The sequence below is a fragment of the Oncorhynchus gorbuscha genome, linkage group LG05 (genome assembly GCF_021184085.1).
Source record: "Oncorhynchus gorbuscha isolate QuinsamMale2020 ecotype Even-year linkage group LG05, OgorEven_v1.0, whole genome shotgun sequence".
NCBI lineage: Eukaryota > Metazoa > Chordata > Actinopteri > Salmoniformes > Salmonidae > Oncorhynchus > Oncorhynchus gorbuscha.
In genome coordinates this window covers 78,660,659-78,683,326 of record NC_060177.1, presented here as the reverse complement: position 1 = coordinate 78,683,326, position 22,668 = coordinate 78,660,659, and the positions used below count along the sequence as shown (strand labels likewise).

General features: G+C 41.5%; 1 protein-coding gene and 1 long non-coding RNA gene across 3 annotated transcripts; one reads left to right on the top strand and one right to left on the bottom strand.

Moving 5' to 3' along the window:
• Positions 1–12,417: 12,417 nt before the first annotated feature.
• LOC124035273 lies at positions 12,418–14,481 on the bottom strand. Its single transcript, XR_006838715.1, has 3 exons — positions 13,350–14,481; positions 12,651–12,806; positions 12,418–12,537 (listed from the first exon to the last, which is right to left on the bottom strand). It is a non-coding gene; the product is annotated as an uncharacterized LOC124035273 (long non-coding RNA).
• Positions 14,482–14,794: 313 nt separating this feature from the next.
• On the top strand, positions 14,795–22,363 carry LOC124035272 (28S ribosomal protein S27, mitochondrial-like). Of its 2 annotated transcripts, XM_046348722.1 has the most exons (11): positions 14,795–14,882; positions 15,205–15,282; positions 15,716–15,786; positions 16,202–16,260; positions 16,636–16,750; positions 19,011–19,089; positions 19,571–19,686; positions 20,004–20,106; positions 20,362–20,504; positions 21,235–21,408; positions 21,619–22,363. In XM_046348722.1, exons 1-11 carry the CDS (start codon positions 14,807–14,809, stop codon positions 21,859–21,861), a joined length of 1,257 nt encoding a protein of 418 aa, XP_046204678.1. In that variant the 5' UTR covers positions 14,795–14,806; the 3' UTR covers positions 21,862–22,363. The 2 variants fall into 2 exon arrangements, with proteins under 2 accessions (XP_046204678.1, XP_046204679.1); XM_046348723.1 differs by lacking the exon at positions 15,205–15,282 and having other exon boundaries at positions 14,809–14,882.
• Positions 22,364–22,668: the final 305 nt, after the last annotated feature.

Sequence of the window (22,668 nt, the reverse complement as noted above, 5' to 3'; positions counted from 1 at the left end):
GATTCTTATGAATACAGTAGTCAAATGTTTAGTATTTTGTCCATATTCCTAGCATAAAATAACTACATCAAGCTTGTGACTCTACAAACTTGTTGGATGCATTTGTCGTCGTTTTGGTTGTGTTTTAGATTATTTTGGAATGGTAAATAACGATGTATTGTGTCATTTAAATAATTTTAAATTTAATTTAATTTTAATTTAATTTTTAATTTTAAACACTTCTACGTTAATGTGGATGCTACCATGATTATGGACCATCCTGAATGAATCGTGAATAATGATAAGTGAGAAAGTTAGAGGGTCAAAGATCATACCCCCAAGACATGCTAACCTCCCCTGTCATTTTTAATGATGAAAGGTTAGCGTTTGCAAACTTGGTAGAATCTTATTCCAAATGATTCACAGCTTTAATCGCTGACAAAGCTGCTTCCACTAAGTATTAACTGAAAAAGATGACTTCTGGATTCTTTATCACCACCTCACAGTCACGGAGATAAAACCTTTTTAGACTTGGAAGGTCAATTTTATTTAAAGAGTTTGTGACATGGAATGGTACAAATGAACTGGTAGGATATCAAACTCCAAGGATACATCTTATACTGAACCCAACATGCTACAATTTATACGATTTCACTGAGTTACATTTCATATAAAGACATCGCTCAAATGAAATAAATTCATTAGCCTCTAATCCCCTCAAACTCAACTCTATACCTCAACGTCAGTTCCACTGCATTTTTTCATTGTTCCCCTCTAATCAGAAACTGACTTAGCCCTGGGACAGCAGGTGTGTGCAATTAATGACCAGGTAGGACAGAAAACCAGCAGGCTCCAGACCTCATAGTGTAGGAGTTGAGTAACCTTGGGCTAATCTATGGATTTCACATGACTGGGCAGGGGTGCAGCCATGGGTGGGACTTGGGAGCCAGGCCCAGCCAATCAGAATGAGTTTTTCCCCTACAAAAGGGCTTTATTACAGACAGAAATACTCTGTTTCATCAGCTGTCCTGTTGCGCTGGTCTCAGATGATCCCGCAGGTGAAGAAGCCGGATGTGGAGGTTCTGGCATGGCTCCACGTGGTCTGCGGTTGTGAGGCCAGTTGGATGTACTGCCAAATTCTCTAAAACAACGTATGGTAGAGAAATGAACATTTAATCATCTTGCAACAGTGCTGGTGGTGTCACGACTTCCGCCAAAGTCGGTCCCTCTCCTTGTTCGGCGGTCGACATTACCGGCCTTCTAGCCATCACTGATCGATTTTAATTTTCATTGGTTTTGTCTTGTCTTCCATCACACCTGATTTCAATCCCTTCAATTACATAACATTTAAACATTTAAGTCATTTAGCAGACACTCTTATCCAGAGCGACTTACAAATTGGTACATTCACCTTTTGACATCGAGTGGAACAGTCACTTTACAATAGTGCATCTAAATCTTAAAGGGGGGGGGGGGGTGAGAGGGATTACTTATCCTATCCTAGGTATTCCTTAAAGAGGTGGGGTTTCAGGTGTCTCCGGAAGGTGGTGATTGACTCCGCTGTCCTGGCATCGTGAGGGAGTTTGTTCCACCATTGGGGGGGCCAGAGCAGCGAACAGTTTTGACTGGGCTGAGCGGGAGCTGTACTTCCTCAGTGGTAGGGAGGCGAGCAGGCCAGAGGTGGATGAACGCAGTGCCCTTGTTTGGGTGTAGGGCCTGATCAGAGCCTGGAGGTACTGAGGTGCCGTTCCCCTCACAGCTCCGTAGGCAAGCACCATGGTCTTGTAGCGGATGCGAGCTTCATCTGGAAGCCAGTGGAGAGAACGGAGGAGCGGGGTGACGTGAGAGAACTTGGGAAGGTTGAACACCAGACGGGCTGCGGCGTTCTGGATGAGTTGAAGGGGTTTAATGGCACAGGCAGGGAGCCCAGCCAACAGCAAGTTGCAGTAATCCAGACGGGAGATGTCAAGTGCCTGGATTAGGACCTGCGCCGCTTCCTGTGTGAGGCAGGGTCGTACTCTGCGGATGTTGTAGAGCATGAACCTACAGGAACGGGCCACCGCCTTGATGTTGGTTGAGAACGACAGGGTGTTGTCCAGGATCACGCCAAGGTTCTTAGCGCTCTGGGAGGAGGACACAATGGAGTTGTCAACCGTGATGGCGAGATCATGGAACGGGCAGTCCTTCCCCGGGAGGAAGATAGGGGCAAGCGGGTAGGTTGTTGGGCGGCCGGCCGTCACAAGACGCGAGATTTCATCTGGAGAGAGAGGGGAGAAAGAGGTCAGAGCACAGGGTAGGGCAGTGTGAGCAGAACCAGCGGTGTCGTTTGACTTAGCAAACGAGGATCGGATGTCGTCGACCTTCTTTTCAAAATGGTTGACGAAGTCATCTGCAGAGAGGGAGGAGGGGGGAGGGGAGGAGGATTCAGGAGGGAGGAGAAGGTGGCAAAGAGCTTCCTAGGGTTAGAAGCAGATGCTTGGAATTTAGAGTGGTAGAAAGTGGCTTTAGCAGCAGAGACAGAGGAGGAAAATGTAGAGAGGAGGGAGTGAAAGGATGCCAGGTCCGCAGGGAGGCGAGTTTTCCTCCATTTCCGCTCGGCTGCCCGGAGCCCTGTTCTGTGAGCTCGCAATGAGTCATCGAGCCACGGAGCGGGAGGGGAGGACTGAGCCGGCCTGGAGGATAGGGGACATAGAGAGTCAAAGGATGCAGAGAGGGAGGAGAGGAGGGTTGAGGAGGCAGAATCAGGAGATAGGTTGGAGAAGGTTTGAGCAGAGGGAAGAGATGATAGGATGGAAGAGGAGAGAGTAGCGGGGGAGAGAGAGCGAAGGTTGGGATGGCGCGATACCATCTGAGTAGGGGCAGTGTGGGAGGTGTTGGATGAGAGCGAGAGGGAAAAGGATACAAGGTAGTGGTCGGAGACTTGGAGGGGAGTTGCAATGAGGTTAGTGGAAGAACAGCATCTAGTAAAGATGAGGTCGAGCGTATTGCCTGCCTTGTGAGTAGGGGGGGAAGGTGAGAGGGTGAGTCAAAAGAGGAGAGGAGTGGAAAGAAGGAGGCAGAGAGGAATGAGTCAAAGGTAGACGTGGGGAGGTTAAAGTCGCCCAGAACTGTGAGAGGTGAGCCGTCCTCAGGAAAGGAGCTTATCAAGGCATCAAGCTCATTGATGAACTCGACGAGGGAACCTGGAGGGCGATACATGATAAGGATGTTAAGCTTGAAAGGGCTGGTAACTGTGACAGCATGGAATTCAAAGGACATGTTGTGTATTTAACCCTCTGCTTCCCCTCATGTTAACCCTCTGTTTCCCCTCATGTCCTTGTCAGAGATTGTTTGATTGTGCTAGTATGTGTTGGTGTGCAACGGGTTTTGTACCCACTTTTGTTATTTTATATATTTGGGTTTTTGGAATTTGGTCAGCACTTATTAAACGAGGGCAGGAGACGGGAGTACAGTTAGTTTTCGTTTAGTCAAAACCCCCCGTGCTCTACAGTTCCCGGCACCCTAGTGCCATGTGCATTTCCTATTAGGTGTAGTAACATAACACTGCCGTAATACATTACTGCTTAGTAACAGCATAGTAAATAATATAAAGATGTAGATCCCAGATACTACAAAACCAAGTTCGTTCTCCTGCACCTGACTTCCCTGCCACCAACACACACCCATTACAGGTGGACATTCCTGCAGTCAGCATTCCAGTTGCACGCCCCCTCAACTTGAGACATCTGTGGCTTTGTGGTGTGACAACACTATACATTTTAGAATGGCCTTTTATTGCCCCAGAATAAGCTGAACCTGTATAATGATCATGCTGTTTAATCAGCTTCCTAATATGCCACACCTGTCATGTGGATGGATTATCTTGGCAAAAAAATAAATGCTCACCAACAAATTTGTACACAAGAGAAATAAGCTTTTTGTGCGTATGAAACATTTAAGAGATCTTTTATTTCAGCCCATGAAACCAACACTTCACATATTGCGTTTATATTTTTGTTCTGTATATGTCTGCCTGGATCAATGCATAATGTGTAGACTGCCGTCACGCTTTTATATAAAATGGTGTAAGACTATTGAAGTTGGGTGTGTAGCCTCACCCTTCACTATTACCAGGAACACACAGCTCTCCATGCTAAGTTTTACAGAGGCACTAGTGTCCATCTCTGGATGAAGGACAGCGTTCTGTCTGCAGCCCCTGTGTTAAGACTAAAATGGTTCACTTCCTGCACGTTCCCGTTGGCACGGTTCTCAGGTCAGTGGACTAAAGGGTGCAGAAATTCTTCCCGCTTTTCTTTAATAAAAGACCCACCCAGGGCACAACCTTTCACCTCCCTTGAGAGAAGAATTTCACATAAAATTTGTCAAGGACTGCCCTCAAGTAAGTAAGGGAGCATTTCACTGTTAGTCTACACCTGTTTACAAAGCATGTGACAAATACATTTTGATTTATTAATCAGATTACACTGTTTTGTATCTAAAAACTTTAGCTCAAAGTGAAGAACTAAAATCTGACAAATAAATTGGATGACTTTTGTTGCCATATGATCTGGTTAAAAAGGCCTGCCCTAAGCATTACCTTCATTAAATTAGTTCAAATGACTCAAAGACTAAGCCATTATAGGGAGATTTCTCTTGGATTTGAGGTAGCCTATGTGAGTGGTGGAGACAGGGTGGGATACAGTTACAGTAACTCTATTGCCCTTACTCCCATCCTAAGCTGGCTATAATTACTGTCACAGTAAAGTGTCAAAACTGCTTTATACACAGCAATTAGGACCTAATAACTGCATCAGTCTCCAATCCTAACATCAACATGGCATGTATTTCTCCCCAAAGTTGCATTTCCTCATTTTGTTTGAATCAGCAGGGTGATGCCATACGTCTGCATGCCCATAATAAATAATAATAATAAATTCATTGATGGTTTTGTTCAGACAAGCCCATATAAAGGAAAACTATTGATTGTGTCTCGATAAAACCAAGGTCCAGTTAACCTATCGGGTTTTGTAGACTTGAGATGCAACAGATTTATAAGATTCACATTTTGCTTCTAATCTAAGGCCAAAATGATACATCTGTCAGTGTATTATGTTCAAACATGGTAAGACATGTAATATAAAGCATAAGAAGTTTAGTGGATTATTCCTTACATTTATCGACCAATATTTTCATCTTGAATAAATACACATTTACACATCTCCTATTGCGTGTGGGGGACACCCACCATTATTGCTGACCAGTGGACTGGATCTGGGCATGAAGTTTAGCAGGTTTACCTCCTTGGTCCCTGTACTTTTACCATGGCAGCCAATGTCAGTTTTCCCATAGTCATAGTTCAGCTTCACTAGACTGTCGTATGACAGGGGATAGAACGGAACATCAAATCGAAAACACATACAAGATAAAACAAAAATCACAGGTTAAATCAAATCAAACCAAATGTATTTGTGACATGGGCCGAATACAACAAGTGTAGACCTTACCGTGAAATGCTGACTTAAAAGCCATTAACCAACAGTGCAGTACAAGAAGAGTTAAGAAAATGTTTACCAAATAAACTAAAGTAAAAAATACAAATAAAAAAATAATAAAAGTAACACAATAACATAACAATAATGAGGCTATATACAGGGGGTGCTGGTACCGAGTCAGTGTGCAGTGTACAGGTTAGTTGAGGTAATTTGTACATGTAGGTAGGGGTGATGTGACTATGCATAGATAATAAACAGTGAGCAATGTACAAAACAAATGGGCGGGGAAAATGTAATAGTCAGGTGGCAATTTCATTAATTGTTCAGCAGATTTATGGCTTGGGGGTAGAAGCTGTTGAGGAGCCGTTTGGTCCTACACTTGGCACTTCGGTACTGCTTGCCGTGTGGTAGCAGAGAAAACAGTCTATGACTTGGGTGACTGGAGTCTCTGACATGGCAGGAGGCTTGGCCCCAGTGATGTACTGGTCCGTACGTACTACCCTCTGACTGGTGAGGCAACTTGATGGTGCAGCTGTAGAACGTTTTGAGGATCTGGGGACCCATGACAAATCTTTTCAGTCTCCCGAGGTGGATAAGGTTTTGTCGTGCCCTCTTCACAACTGTCTTGGTGTGTTTGGACCATAATAGTTTGTTGGTGATGTGGACACCAAGAAACATGAAACTCTCGACCAGCTCCACTACAGCCCCATTGATAATAATGGGGGCCTGTTCAGACCGCCTTTTCCTGTAGTCCACGATCAGCTCCTTTGTCTTGCTCACATTGAGGGAGAGGTTGTTGTCCTGGCACTACACTGCCAGTTCTCTGACCTCCTCCCTATAGGCTGTCTCATCGTTGTCAGTGATCAGGCCTACCACTGTTGTGTCATCAGAAAACTTAATGATAGTGTTGGAGTCGTGTTTGGCCACGCACTCGTGGGTGAATAGGGAGTACAGGAGGGGACTAACTACACACCCCTGAGGGGCCCTAGTGTTGAGGACGCGGCAGACGTGTTGTTGCCTACCCTTACCACCTGGGGGCGGCCTGTCCGGAAGTGCAGGATCCAGTTGCAGAGGGAGGTGTTTAGTCCCAGGGTCATAATCAGCCTTTCAAAGCACTTCATGACTACAGATGTGAGTGCTACGGGTCGGTAGTCATTTAGGCAGGTTACCTTAGTGTTCTTGGGCACAGGGACTATGGTGGTCTGCTTGAAACATGTAGGTATTACAGACTCAGTCAGGGGAAAGATTGAAAATGTCAGTGAACACTTGCCAGTTGGTCCGCGCATGCTGGTCCCATCTGGCCTAGCGGCTTTGTGAATGTTGACCTGTTTAAAGGTCTTGCTCACTTTGGCTACCGAGAGCGTTATCACACAGTCATCCAGATTAGTTAGTTAGTTGGTTATTTGAATCAGTTGTGGATTTCTAGGGCAAAAACCAAAACGTGAACACAGGAAAGCATGGTCCAGCGCAGGGCTCTCCAACACTGTTCCTGGAGAGTACCCTCCTGTAGCATCACTCCAACACTGTTCCTGGAGAGTACCCTCCTGTAGCATCACTCCAACACTGTTCCTGGAGAGTACCCTCGTGTAGCATCACTCCAAAACTGTTCCTAGAGAGTACCCTCCTGTAGCATTACTCCAACACTGTTCCTGGAGAGTTATCCTTCTGTAAGGTCACTCCAACACTGTTCCTGGAGAAGTACCCACCTTTAGGGTCACTCCAACCTGTTATAACTCACCCGACTTACCTTACCAAACAGCTGATTAAAAATGAGTGATGGATAAGGGTTGGAGTGAAAAACACTACAGAACGGTAGCGCTGTAGGAAAAGGGTTGGAGATCCATGGTCTAGTATAAACGGCCATGTCATTATTACCGTGGCACAGATTTACTCCTGGGGAAAGATATTTTGGCCCATCCTCCTTTGAGAAACTAATCTAACTTCATTCTGCAGAATACATGCATTTAGGTAAAAGGGCAACAATTCAGAAGGCTTTAGGTTGAGTCAATATTAGCAAACTTTTTCTGAATAGAAAGGGAACATGATTTTCCGCTTTAATCCTTTTAGCACTGTTGTGGAAATTCTTACACAGGGACACTCAAAGTCAATTTTGGTTATAAGAACAGCACATGAGTAGAACACATAAATTAGTTATAAGAAAAACACAAACATTACAATTCCCATTTTATGTATTTATTTAACCTTTATTTAACCAGGAAGGGCTCATTGAGATTAAAATCTCTTTTTCAAGAGCGCCCTGGCCAAGATAGGCAGCACCAAGTCATCACAAAACAAATTCAGACAGACAACATGAAAACTACAAGTATTCTAGTAAAAAACATTGAATTCACAAGAGTATAAAACAGCAAATTAAAAACATTGACAGGTCGGGGAATCAGCCTCAAAATCCTTCATCAGTGATTTAAAAACACCAATCGGGACAAGTTCTTCCAGTTTAAAAGTATTTTGTAAGGTGTTCCAAGACGATGGCGCAGAGTACATAAGCCCTTTTACCAAATTCAGTTCGGACATTTGGAACAGTTAGCAGGATAAAGTCCAGCGAACGAAAAGAGTACCCACATCATTTCTGAACAATAAAAATGCACAAATAAAAAGGTAGTAAACCCAAAATGACTTTGTAAATACAAGTATACCAGTGACTGAGCCTACGAGTGACTAGAGAAGGCCAGCCAACCCTGGTATACAAAGTGCAGTGGTGCGTAAGGGTTTTGCAGTTTAAAATAAATCTCAAAGTGCCATGGTAAAGAGTGTCAATTGATCTCAAACACTTAGTGGAAGCATTCATATATAAAATATCCCCATAGTCTAGTAAAGGCATAATGTCATGTATATTATGTCTTGTTCCTGTTCTTTCTCTTCACTCCGTCTCCCTCTGCTGGTCGTATTAGGTTACCTTCTCTTCCTCTCCTTCCCCCAGCTGTTCCTCATCTTCTCTAACTACCTCGTTCACCCTTTTCCCACCTGTTCCCTTTTTCCCTCTGATTAGGTCTCTATTTCTCTCTCTGTTCCTGCTTCTGTCTTTGTCAGATTCTCGTTTGAGTTTCTCATGCCAGAACCAAACTATCGTCTCGTTTGCTTCACCCTTGTCCCGTCCTGTCGGAATCTGCCTGTTCATCTGATGCCACGTGTGAGCAGGTACCTCTGTCCTCTACGACCCACGCCTACCCAGAGAGACCAGCAGTCTGTCGCCACTAACCCAGCTATTCTCCTCTGCTGCTAAGGGGACTCTTCTGAAAATATCAGAAGGACTTTATGATTCATTTGTCGCCCTCTCTGCGGGTTGTCTATTTTGCCTTTATATACATCTGAAGAGGATCTATGTCTTCCCTGTGTTTTGACATTCAAGGACTCTGTATTTGTTAAACCGCTTTTGGTTCCTCACTCACGTGCATAACACATAAATGTAGCTGATATACTAGCCTCCTCCTGGCTTCAAAAGAAAAACAGGCCTTATTCCTAAAATAAAATCCCAATTTCAGCTTAAATTTTTTGTAAATTGTTGAATATGCAATTAAAAGAGAGGCCGTCATCAATTAAAATTCTATATTTATATGAGGTTACAACCTCAATCTCCTTGCCCTGACAGGTAGTAATAGGTGAAAGGTTCAGAGGCCTATTTTTTGCATTAGAAAACACCATTAGTTTAGTTTTGTCAGTACTGAGGATAAGCTTCAATTGACACACGGTATGTTGAACAGTATAACAAGCAGTTTGCATGTTCTGGAAAGCTTTTGTAAGAGACGAGGCACAACAGTAAATAACAGTATCATCAGTGTCACGTTCTGACCTTTATTTCCTGTGTTTTGTATTTAGTTAGTATGGTCAGGGCGTGAGTTGGGTGGGCAGTCTATGTTTGTTTTTCTAGGTTTTGGGAATTTCTATGTGTCGGCCTAGTATGGTTCTCAATCAGAGGCAGGTGTCATTAGTTGTCTCTGATTGAGAATCATACTTAGGTAGCCTGGGTTTCACTGTGTGTTGGGGGGGGGTGATTGTTCCTGTCTCTGTGTTTGCACCAGATAGGACTGTTTTAGGTTTTCTCACGTTTGTTGTTTTTGTTAGTTATCTCATGTGTAGTTTCTTTATAAATTAAAGAAAATGAATAACCACCAGAAAACCCTTACAATCAGCATGAAAATGAAGTGTGCATTTTGGGACATTTTTGTCTAAATCATTTATATAAATAGTGAATAAGAGAGGACCAAGTGCAGAGCCTTGGGGCACACCATTCAAGACAGACAATTTAACAGACATAAGCCCGTCAAATTGAGTGTAGTGAGTTCTATCAGACTGACAGTTAGCAAACCATGCAACTGCATGCTCCGAAAGACCTACACTCAACAATCTCTGCCTTAGTATAGCATGATCAACTGTATCAAAAGCCTTAGAGAGATCAATAAAAAGTGAGACACAGTGGTGTTTTTTGTCAATGGCTTCAGTGATATCATTTAAAACCTTCATGGCTGCTGTAATTGTGCTTTGCTTCTTCCTGAAGCCCGATTGGTACATTGATAAAATAGAGTTAGTAAATAAAAACTATTTTAGCTGTTCATTTACAAGGGTTTCAAGTATTTTCACCAGGGGTGACAGCTTAGAGATTGGCCTATAATTATTTAAAAGAGTTGGATCTCCCCCTTTTAAAAGTGGTAGGACAAATGCTGATTTCCGATCTTTGGAATTTCATTACATTCCAGGGTTAGATTGAACAGAGATGTAAGTGGTTCAGTTATGAAATCAGCTGCCAGATTTAAAAAGCAGGGATCCAAAAGATCAGGACCTGCAGGCTTTCTCTGATCTAAGAATTTCAGGGATTTATGTACCACCTGCACTGAGAATGGAAAAAAGCTAAAAGTTTGACCAGCTCTCACTGGTTCATCCACACAGGGTTGTACAGAGACAGAGGACACTGAATCAAACAGCCTACCAGATGATACATTACAGCGCTTTCAGTTCGCTTTACTTTTTAACAGTTTGTCTGCGAAACAGTTGACTCGCAGTGATGCGGAGGTTTTCCTCGTCACATGACTGGATGGTCCTCCAGAAGGTCATGGTGGATTGACCGTCTGCCTCAGTCAGGAGGGTATAGTTCTGTTTCTCATCCACCAAGGAGAATCCATTGCTTGTGGCATGATAATCCTGAAGGAGAGAAAATAAATACTGATGTTATCTGGAGAATGGATACATAGAGCCTACCAGAGTTCTGTGTTATAAAGGTGTACTTGGTGAAAGCAAAGCACAACTTTAGACAGGCCACAATCAACAGCCTGACCAACTCTGTGTGAGGCAAATAGTCACAGAAGATTCTGATTGGTTTTCTGATCCACACCCCTACCTTGGTTTTATGGTATCTGTGACCAGCAGATGCATATCTGTATTGATTTAAATTGATGATTTCCTTATATGAACTGTAACTCAGTAAAATCTTTATAATATTTGTTTTTTTTTTACCTTTATTTAACTAGGCAAGTCAGTTAAGAACTAATTCTTATTTACAATGACGGCCTACTCCGGCCAAACTCAGACTACGCTGGGCCAATTGTGTGCCGCCCTATGGGACTCCCAATCACGGCCGGTTGTGATACATTCTGGAGTACACCTAATTTTGTTTGTAACTGGATCCTATCAAAAGTTATGATGGTTTGTTTAAACATAGAGTTACTTTGTACAACGTAAATCATGACTGTTGCAAGTTTTCCCCTTTTTTCTACAGCAAATGGCATCTCCAGTATGTACATTAGAAGCTTTATTATCGCTTTTACTTTATGATTGGACATTACTTTAAAATATTACATGTGTACAAATTATTCGTTCATGGATTTAATTGAAGTAAATCAGGTTTTAGAATTGGATTTGTAATACCTCCATTATCAACAAAAGTACTGAAAAAAAAGCATCCAACCTAAAAACCTGGAATCATATTTATATGTAGTTTAATTCTGATATTATTTTCAATTATTTGTGTTTTTCCTTTAATTGGTCTTTTGACCATTCAGATCAGCTCTGAAATAGATATAATGTGAAAAGATTGGTCAAAAGACCAATTAGTGGTAAAAACATCAGAACTGGGGTGCATGTAAATGCAGCCTAAGTCAGTTTCTTTTCAAGTACCTACATTATTTAACATAAGAATGTTAACAGTTCTAGGTTTCTGCAAATGCTTTTAAATCAGACAGGTTTACACAAGGTGAACAATACAAGGTAATTAACATAAATTAGTCTACCTTTAACATTGATCAGATCAAGCTTGCAGGGAACATAGCTCAGCCCAGCAACTGCCTTCCTTTCTGGACATCCTTGGCTGCTTTTACGCAGGCAGCCCAATCTTGATCTTTTTTCAACCATTTGTTCTTTTTTTTTTTATGTGAAAAACGTATTTCCACTTTGACCTTATGGGGTATTGTGTGTTGGCCAGTAACAAAACAAAATATAAATTTAATCCATTTTAAATTCAGGCTGTAATACAAAAAATATAGAAAAAGTCAAGGGGTGTGAATACTTTCTAAAGGCACTGTATCTAAATACCGAATACCAACCGGTATGTGCTCAGGGGCCCTGACCTCCAGGGGGCCCCCATTGATTTTCTTAGTCATTCTCACTCAGATATCATATCAACATGGCATAAGTCATTACAAAATGTGTAGAATTGCTGGAAATTAACTTTAAAATAGCAAAGATTTCACTTAACCCCACGGCAAAATTGTAGAATCTTGCTTTAAAAGGCAACATTTTCTCTACACCCCCATGGGGAAAAATTATTATATCGCAGGAAATTAACTTTAAAACTAAAAACAATTCTATCCACCATGAAGAGGAGGGACACTAAAATGTTTTGCCGCGAGGTGTTTTGCCCCCAAAAGGCTATAACCGGCCCTGCACCTAATCATTAAGATTGGAGCAGGGTAAGCCCAATGATCCTATATCAGTGGTTTGGAAAAATGTTTCTTATTACCAGCTAGTAGCTAGTGAAATTGGTTGTTGGGCTGGGTTGCTGTAGTAAATGTCCAGCCTGTAGAAATCATAATCCTGTCCTCTAATAGGGATGCCAGCAAATTTCTGGAAGATCGAAAGCCTGGAATGGAGAAGACAATGAAGAGACAGAGCTCAGACAACATGCGTGTGGATGTGTGTTTATGCATGCATGCGTCTATGTATTAGTGTCCCCAGAACGGGGCAGTCTCTTACCCCTCATCCCACAACCCAGGCAAACACCACTCTGAAGCATTCATCCGCTGGTCCACCCGTGAAGCATTTCTGCACGTAGGTCTGGTTCAAAGACAACGGGCAGCCATAGACTAGCATGTGGTGGACCAGGTCCAGGTGCTCAATCATTGGCTCAATCTGAGATCGATAGAGAGAGAGTGAGACATGGGAAGGAGTATGGAAAGGTAAGAGATGTTAGAAATCTTTATGGATAAACGTATGACGTAATTGTAAAATGCTTAGACCATAAAATGAAAGTGCTTAGACCATGAAGTGAAAGAGGGGCAATTTACACAAATTATGTGATTTTTCCTGTTGAGCTTTGGCACCTTTGTGACCTTGCTATACTATGTACTGTATGTTTGACAGGGACAGTAACTGGCAATGGAAGAGGAAGTACTGTGTTAATACTATGTCTTGCCAGTCCATTTTGTTCCAGTCACATGTTGTAAGCTAAGGATACTACCTCCTGATACCAATATCAAATCAATTCCATTTAAGTCAATCATGTTTGACCCATTCCTGCCCAAGAGTAAAGTAAAATACAGTACTTTACTTCAAACGAAAAGTCCTGCTGTGGCTGACCTAGAGGGACAACATGATCCTTTTACAGGACATCATGTGCGTGAGGTCATTCTTACATTCTCCCCAACAATTTCCAGATAATTGATGTACACGAACCTGTGTCTGGGCATGAACTTGAGCAGGTTCACCTCCTTTTGTCATCAGTTTCCCCATAGGCATTGATCAGCTTCACTTAGGGTTGCCAACTTACTCACTACCAAATAAGGGACAAAAGGTGACGTGCCAGTGCACGATGACACGTCGGTGTGGGTATGGTGTTATGGGAATGAATATACAGTGTATATTCATAGTCTTATTCAATTGGAAAGGCAAAATGCATTATGAGTTATGTGAGCTGGGCAATTAGCTTTCAGAATGCGATTGTTGTCACTGCTCAATAACTGGCAAACGGAGTGGTGTTTTCCAAAGTTGACATTGGCATTATCTGCTGTATAGGCTGTGATGTGTCTAATATCCAGGTCATGATTTTCCAGGCAGTTCATCAGAGCTTGATGTATGCCATTTGCAGTTTAATCAGTCTTCATAAAAGTAAAGTAACTTGCACTGCACTCCATCAGACACAGAGAAATATCTCATGCACACTGGAAACATGTATATATTTCCCTTGTTTGAGGCATCACTGGCAACTGAGAAACACACGGGCTCATCTTCCGTAGGAGGCAAATCATTTTCCGCAGTAGACGCCACGAAGAATGCGGCGATATTGCTAGCACCTTTAGCTAGCGTGGCATTCTGCATTTCTGTGGATGCATGCTGAGTTAGGTCACTCTCCTCTCCAAGGCCAATTGAGAATCCCAGACGGAATAAAGTACAGAACGCTGTCGTCGAGTCACCACTGACAGCCTTAACCCACGTCTTTTTTGCTTCCCATTGTTTGCTGTAGCTGCAGTCTTTTCTTTTTTGCAGGTTTATCCATATTTCCTTGATATGCCAAACCGACTGAACAACAGAAATTACTTTGCAGAAATTGGCGCGTTTACGCTATTACTGTGATTTGAGGAATATACTGGACAAGGGCGATCCCGTACGACACAAACCAATTTAGCCCAATATAAGGGACATCCCGGCTAGTACGAGACAGTTGGCAACCCTGGCTTCACTGGACTTTCCAATAAGAGGAGGGGGATAGAACAATTTACATAAACATACAAGAGCATAGAAGAACAAAAGATACAGGTTGACGACTATGTGTGAAGAAAAATACTATAGTAGGCAGAAGGCCACTGCCGTGAGAAAATATTCTGGCCCAAACAATGGAAGGTACAACACTTGATATTACCAATGAATTAGCCACTGGGGCAATTGACATTGGATATTCACAACAGGCGCTTGAGGCCGTACCAATAAAAGGGGTTCATTCAAATGTTATGTTTGATATCTTAAATTAAACGTATATAGTTACAGTATTTAGAAATATTAACGTAGTTTCTATTTCATTATTATATATTCAGTTTTTTATGGTGTTACGGTCCTCATTACAAATGTATTTGAGCACGGCTATTTCTCTCACTCAAAATTGTTGCCCCCCTCTGTCATGGTGGTATAGTCCCAAGATGGCAGCCTCCTTGTTGCAACGCTGTTTAGGAGCTGTCAAAGTTATCCATAAATGTGGGACTTACAGTTTTATAGGTACATATTTGTATATGTAAAATATAAGTATTTAAATCAGTAACATTTGCTATCATTGATTGATTCATTTTTTCCCGAACCATTTCTATCTTTCCAAGCGAGTAGCTAGCAGGCTAGCCACATGGCTAGCTACCTAAAATCAATCCATTCTGACATAACTTATAACTGTCTAAATAAGATGTATCTTCTCCCGTTTGTTCAATGATTGACCTTAGTATTTGCTTGTACTGAAATCGCAATTAATTGCATTGTGCATGTTACCTTCAGTTCCAGCATTGTCTACCCAATGTAACTTGTCATCATTATTGTTTATATCCTACAGACAGAAGATGTCTACTTTCAGCAGCATACACAGACACCAAATTATGGGGGGAGAGAGAAAAAGATCATCAAAATCTGGGTAAACTATCCACCCAATACACTCTTTACCAATGATGTATTGTTCATTACTAATCATCCCCTTTGTCACTACCCATCACAACTAATAAAAAGTGGATCTCAAACACAGCTGGCACACATTAGCTGTCAAGTAAGTGGACATGACATCAGTTGTGTTTTAGTTTTTGAAACCCATGTGAATATAGAATAGACATTCTGTGCATAAGTACCCGAAGACATAACAACTGTAAGTCGATGACAATGTCTATGAGTGTCTGCACCAAATGAACACAGGAGGGCAGTGTTAGCTAGCTACGTATTGACAGTTACAATACTGTGTCATTCATACTGTAAAATGCTTCAAGGGTTGAAATCATATTTTTAAATGGCAGAGAGTTTGAGCTTGGACTAGTTGTTGTGAAAGTAAAGCTTAATGTGAGTATGCCATTCTACAGCATTGATGGCCGCCTTGATGGACAGGATTTATGACCGAAACTTCCCTGTCAGCTCTCTGACAATATCACGGGTAAGAGCGTGTTAGAGTGCAGAGAGATTACACCCTTCTAACCCAGATGTCAGCCTGTTTCTCCTTTAGAAAACTGCTTCATTGTCATATCTGGTATATTTAGGCTAAAACAGAATCCGATGTGTTGGCTAAAACTAGGGTTGCAAAATTTCAGAAACTTTCAATAAATTCCGTCGTTTTCCCGAAATCCCGGTTGGAAGATTCCTGGAATAAGGGGGGAATAAGAAAGAAATCTGAAATCCTCCAACTAGAATTTCTGGAAAACCAATTTATTGAAAGTTCCTGGAATTGTGCAACCCTTGCCAAAAACAGAATCAAATGGGCACCCTAGCTAATATGATTTATGTTCTGCTCAACCTGTAGTCAAATTAGTGAAATATTCATCCATCATTTCTCTGTGTATTTTCTTTTTCAGTTTGTTGACAACATATCATCAAGAGAAGAGGTTGATCAAGCAGAGTACTATCTTTATAAGTAAGCCTCATTTGCATGCCCTGTAAAATTATTTCTTTGTTAGGGTGTTCACTTCCTGGTCTAAGTTGCTTGCTAATCCTCTATGTGCAGACCTCTGTTGGGTCCTAGTCTTTTTTGGCGTGTTTATGTTCAGTCACATGCATGGTTCTTTGTTCTGTGCTGTGTTAGAGCTTTCCTGTTTTCCCCTTCTGTGGAATCTGTTTCTTATGTGATTAAAATATTTACATGAATATTGTGATGCAAGCCTATAGATTAAGAAGCGATTACACTTGACTTGACCCATCTATCATAAAGGCATCATAATAATTACATAACAAAAGTCATAAACATTCATGTCTTGTTTGTTGTTAATGTTTGAACATTTCTCTCCTGTAGATTTCGCCATAGCCCCAACTGTTGGTACCTCAGAGACTGGACCGTCCACAGCTGGGTGAGACAGTGTCTCATATACGGGGCCAGAGACAAGGCCTTACACACCCTCAAGAACAAGGTAGTTCTATATTATGCCGAGCAGAGCCATAGAAATAAGCTTCCACAAACTGTCCTCCATTTTGGCGCACAACCTTCCATGGCCATACCATTCTTTTTTATTCATTTTTTATTTAGCCTTTATTTAAACAGGGAGTCACATTGAGATTAAAAATCTATTTTACAAGAGAGCCCGGTATACATCACAATAAAAACAGAATAATAAAGCATACACTTCAATATGTGTATTAATTTTTTTATTTCACCATTTATTTAACCAGGTAGGCCAGTTGAGAACAAGATCTCATTTACAACTGCAACCTGGCCAAGATAAAGCAAAGCAGTGCGACAAAAACAGCAACACAGAGTTGCACATAAACAAACGTACAGTCAATAACCCAATAGAAAAATCTATGTACAGTGTGTGCAAATGTGGAAGAGTAGGGAGGTAAGGCAATAAATAGGCCATAGAGGCGAAATAATGACAATTTAGCATTAACACTGATAGATGTGCAGATGATGATGTGCAAGTAGAACAATGTAGAAAACAATGTAATTCAGCACACAATAATGAAATAAATATATTTAATAAAAGCAATCACATTCAACTACATAATCAATAATGTAAACTGCCTGAGTGGCACCACACATGTAACTGCAGTGAACTCTGCAGATTGTTTCACAAATTATGTGCAACACAAAAAAAATATTTTCCCAAATCTGTGGAGACTGAAGGGATCTCTAATGTTGTCCATTCCTGAGAATGGGTTTGGTAACTTATGAGTCTTATTAACTTAATTAAGGAAGTTACATATGTTTGGTGGTGGCAGGTAGCCTAGTGGTCAGAGCATTGGGCCAGTAACCGAAAGGTTGCTAGATTGAATCCCTGAGCTGACAAGGTAAAACTCTGTCGTTCTCCCCCTGAACAAGGCAGTTAACCCACTGTTCCTAGGCCGTCATTGTCAATAAGATTTTGTTCTTAACTGACTTGCCTAGTTAAATTTAAAAAATATGGAGGCAATTTCTATAAGATTTATTTGTAAATAAATAAAAGAGAATGTAGCTCTTTTTACAGACATTTTTATACAGACTAAAATGATAAAAGTCCTACAATTGTGCTGTGATAAAACATATTGTGGAATGTTAGACTGTGTCCAAGGGTTTCAAAACAGAGGTTGCCGCATGTAAACAATATCACCAACATCCAATACAGGGAGAAGAGTTGTTTGAACAATCTTTCTCCTTTTTATCAATATGAGGCATGATTTATTTCCATATAAAAAAAAAAACATATTGGATCTAAGCTTCTTAGTCATATTTTCATATGCGTTACCAAGGACAACTTGTCATCAATCCAGACACCCAGGTACTTTGGGTTAGAGCCAATTTGGGCTCCATTTGTTGCGCAAATATGCAGGTCCTCCGGGTCAACATTTTGTGATCTGGAGAGCAGCTTAAGCTTGGTTTTACTTGTATATAACACTTAAGATCTGTAAGTGATTTCTGAATTGAATCAAAGTCATGCTGAAGTTCACGAATGGCCTGCTGCACCAAGGTGGCACAGGACCACAAAACTGTGTCATCTACATAGAGATGAATGTTACAAGTATTAACAGTGTTTCCTATGTCATTAATATACAAGGTGAACAATAATGGACCCAAAATAGAACCCTGAGTTACACCTTTTTGAATCTCAAGAAATTCAGATTTAACCCCATCTTCTTCAGCAAAACTGAAATGGGGCGATAGTTGTGGAGATAATTATTCCCCCACCCTTATGGAGCAGTAGCACATATGCGGATTTCCATGCTTTTGAAATACTTCCTGATAACAATGTTAAATAAAACATGTGGGATACCGAGCCAGCAATAAAGGGAGATGCACGCCTAAACATACCAGGCTCCAAATGATCAGCCCCTGTGGATTTTTTTTGTCTAGTGTTAGCGAAGCATCCAGGATCAGTGAATTTCCGAAAAGAAAACTGAACAGCATTTTCATTATCATTCAATAGATTTTCACCATCAACACCCAGACTACACTTTTAAAGAGCTGGCTTTGAAATGCATTCAAATATATAGCCTGCAGAGAAAAATGGTGATTAAACGCATTAAGGAACAAAAATCCGTGGCATTCTAACTACAGTTGTTTTGTCCAATACATGGTGCCTGTTGAAAACCTACATTCTAAAGAACCTCCATTTCTGAGGTTGACTATAATATTGCCGGGGGTATTTTTTATTTTATTTTATTTTTTAAATTACCATTCTCTGTTTCTGTATTTAGGTGCAATATGGAATGTTCCCAGATGATTTCACGTTTAACCTGCTGATAGATTCCTTCATTAAAGATGAAGACTTCAAAGGTGAAGAGTCTATGACGTCTGAAATTAGTATTATTATTATTATTATATCAAACTGTAAAGTTATCCCAGGACCCCTTTGGAAAAACTCAGTTAAACTCAACGAAACCAATAATGTACACTAGCGTTCAAAAGTTTGGAATCACTTAGAAATGTCCTTGTTTGTGAAAGAAAATCTATTTTCTTGTCCATTAAAACATCAAATTGATCAGAAATACAGTGTAGACATTGTTAATGTTGTAAATTACTATTTTAGCTGGAAACGGCTGATTTTTAAAAATTTTAACTAATCCAAGTTTAGAATTTTAAAAGACTAATTGATCATTAGAAAACCCTTGTGCAATGATGTTAGCACAGCTGAAAACTGTGGTGCTGATTAAAGATGCAATAAGTGACCCCAAACTTTTGAACGGTAGTGTATATTCTATATTCACACGCATAATATGTACCTTTAAAACCTAAAAAGTTTGGTCTTCTTCTATAGGTGCCTGTTCTGTCGTGGAAGAGGTGATGCTTCAGGAGTCTTTTGATCTACCATCAACACAGATCCTGTCCATGTATGCACTGAACAGTTACCTAGCAACCAAACCAGAACTCAGTGTAAGTAAAGTAGCGTTCACTGCTTGGTACTGTATGTGTACCAACATGTTTGGAGAAGTTATCGTGCCAAAGTACATTTGGAATGTTTGGATTGTGTAGAACTGAACGATTGTTGGAAACTTGAGGACATAATCCTATTTATGTAGATAAGTCTGATCCCAGCACAACATCATTCCCATAAAAAAATATGCATATGCCAGAGTTTGAATTCAGCAGCCACAGTTTTTTCTGTATAAATTAGTTATTATGATTTTTGTAAACGTTGTGCTTGTGCTGTCTGAAGTGTGTGTGTGTGTATGTTTGTTGGTTCACTACAGGTGTCAGAGCAGAGGTCTCTGGGAGCAGCACTGCTGATATGTGGTCTGAAGCAGGACAATTCTACAGGCCTCAGCGCTCAACTGTTGGGTTGTGCTCTGCTAGGTATGTGTTCCTCCAGTCATACCACAGACCTGGGCCTAAATCAAGTCCTTCCTCATGTTCCTAACCCTTTGGTGAAGGCAGGAGGAGGTTTTCTCTCCATTTCTCAAGAATCCCTTCTCTTCATCTTCTTGTCAAACATCATTGAAGCCAACCTCTCTCTCCATGCCACATGGTCTTTGCCCTGGTTGTCATGTTGTGCTGATCAAGTATCTGATAGTTTCCTCTCCCTGCTCCTCTCTCTTTGTCTGTCTCTAGGTAAGGTGGAGATGGCGGTTGGGATCCATGCTGTGTTCAGGGGCATGCCTCTGATGTGGACCCCAGGGTATCTGGGCCGGGCCCTGGCCATTATGGAGAGGGTAGCTGCCACTCCTGGAGATAGAAAACTATCAAAGGACGCCGTACGTTGCCTACTTACCAATACATGTCTCAGTGCTGTACTTTCTGTAATTCTTCAGTTACTGTCTCACACTAACAACATTGTCAGTAACACATTACACATGTATAATAGTAACTCTTTGTAAAGCGTGCAACACGAGTAAGAAGCATGCGGTTTATACTGTAACAGAGCTTATTGTTAGCAATTTCAGTTAACTCATCAAATAACACAATTACCATATGACACAAACCTGGTGGCAGTAGAAAGCTGTTATTGTCCAGGTAAGATGTATGACGCAGTCTGAGTCTTTCTCTGCAGGGCTTAGTCATATCTGTGTTATTTATACCCTGACACACGTCAGTGCACCCTGGTGCAGCACTCTTCTAGCCCTGTCGAGTTAAATAGTTCAACTCTGAACAAAGTAATATGATTTATGGGAGTCTGGAGCCCAGGGGAAATCTGTAAGAATCTGTCATTTGGGCACCAAACCAGGTTTGCTAGAAAGCAGGACAGTGTCAGACCTGATGACTGTGTAGGTCAGGACGGACAGGACCTATTAATTGTGTGTCATTGTCTGTTTGCGTTTGTTTGTTTTCATGTCTGTCTTTTGTCCTGATGGACTTCTGAGAGGATGCTCCAGTGTGGCTTCGCTTCGCAAGTTATTGTGTCTGAGTGCAGGTCCGGCGGTCCCAGTTGTGTTTTTCCTTACATCTCTGTGTGTGTGTGTGCGTGCGTGTGTGTGTGTGTGTTAGGTTAATTACCTGGGGGGCCTGCTACATGACCTCTCCTCTGCCTTGGACTCCAAGTCCTCTTCTGTTGAGGACGAGTTAGGAGGAGAGGAGGAGGGGAAGAAGGAAGAGGAGGATGAAGATGAAGACGACCAGGCAGAGAGAGAAAAACTACCGCTCTATGCCAGCAGGTTCAAGGTAGAGACTGGGCAAAGATCTATCAGTCAAACAGGGAAAGAGTGTGTATGGACAGTACATGTATGTTGTGTTATGATTACAGATTTCTCATTTTGAGAAGGTGAATAAATTGCTATTAAGCACTCTTAGTCTATAACAACAGTTACACTTAATCACTCCTTTTCCCTAGACCCCATTTCTAACCACCTCCTCTCCTCTGACCGTGTGTAGGAGCTGAGTGGGCAGCTCCAGTCTGGGGGTAAGGTGGACCCTAGTCCCCTGCAGGTGCTGGTCTCCAGCCTGGTCCAGCAGGGCCTGGCCTCAGCAGAGGGCCCTGACATGGAGCAGTACCAGAGGAAGGTACGGGAGTGGGAGGCAGAGAGGCAGCAGCTCATCAGAAGAGAGAAGGAGATGAGGGAAAGGGCTGAGGAAGAGAGAGAGGCCCGTCAGGCAGCCAAGGCAGCCGCACAATAGCGCTGAACACACAGCTGGATGGTAGCTTTTTGTTGGTGTCTTTTGTACAAATGCCATTCACAGTTTAGCAATGTACCGTGAACAAGATGTCAACTCCACATGATAGAAGTTTGTCTGTATTAAATTATCATGATCAACAAATAATGATGATTCTTGACTTGCTTTATACTCAAATATGAACAAATCAGAGAGCTTAGTTTGTAGTTACATGCATTGTTACACATAAGACTCGTAACCTCTATTTCATCCTTTCATTTGTTTTCTTGAGATTTCTAAGTTTTCTTCGAAAATATGTTGTATTTCCTGTTGTGGACAGCAACTTGATGTTTTTGGTCTAGCTCCAGTCTCGTAATTGTTAAGCCTGATGGCCACTATGACCTCATGTAAGCAGAAAAGGAGGAAAGCGGGGGAAATCATGGCTTCACATCCTCCCACTCCCTTTCCTCTCTTCTCTCAGAATGAGGTGTTTGTGAGAGCACATGTAGACCTTTGTGTGTGTGTGTGGGGGGGGGGGTTATACAATCCTAGGGGAGCTGATGACTGATCTAGGGAGAACAAAGTTTGTTCTTTACACAGGCATGAATACAGTTGAATTTCTTAGCCTTATCCTGTCGGCCATTGCCACAAAGAAAAACAGTACAGTGAGAACAGAGAGCTCACTGATCTCCTGGCAATGTACAATTTCTGCTTTCATCAGCATTACTTTAGAGGGAAAATATGGCCAGGTCATCATGGTTAGTTGATAGTTCATTATAGTTCATTATACTTTAGTGAGGATGACTAATATTCTATCAAAGCTTATCTTAT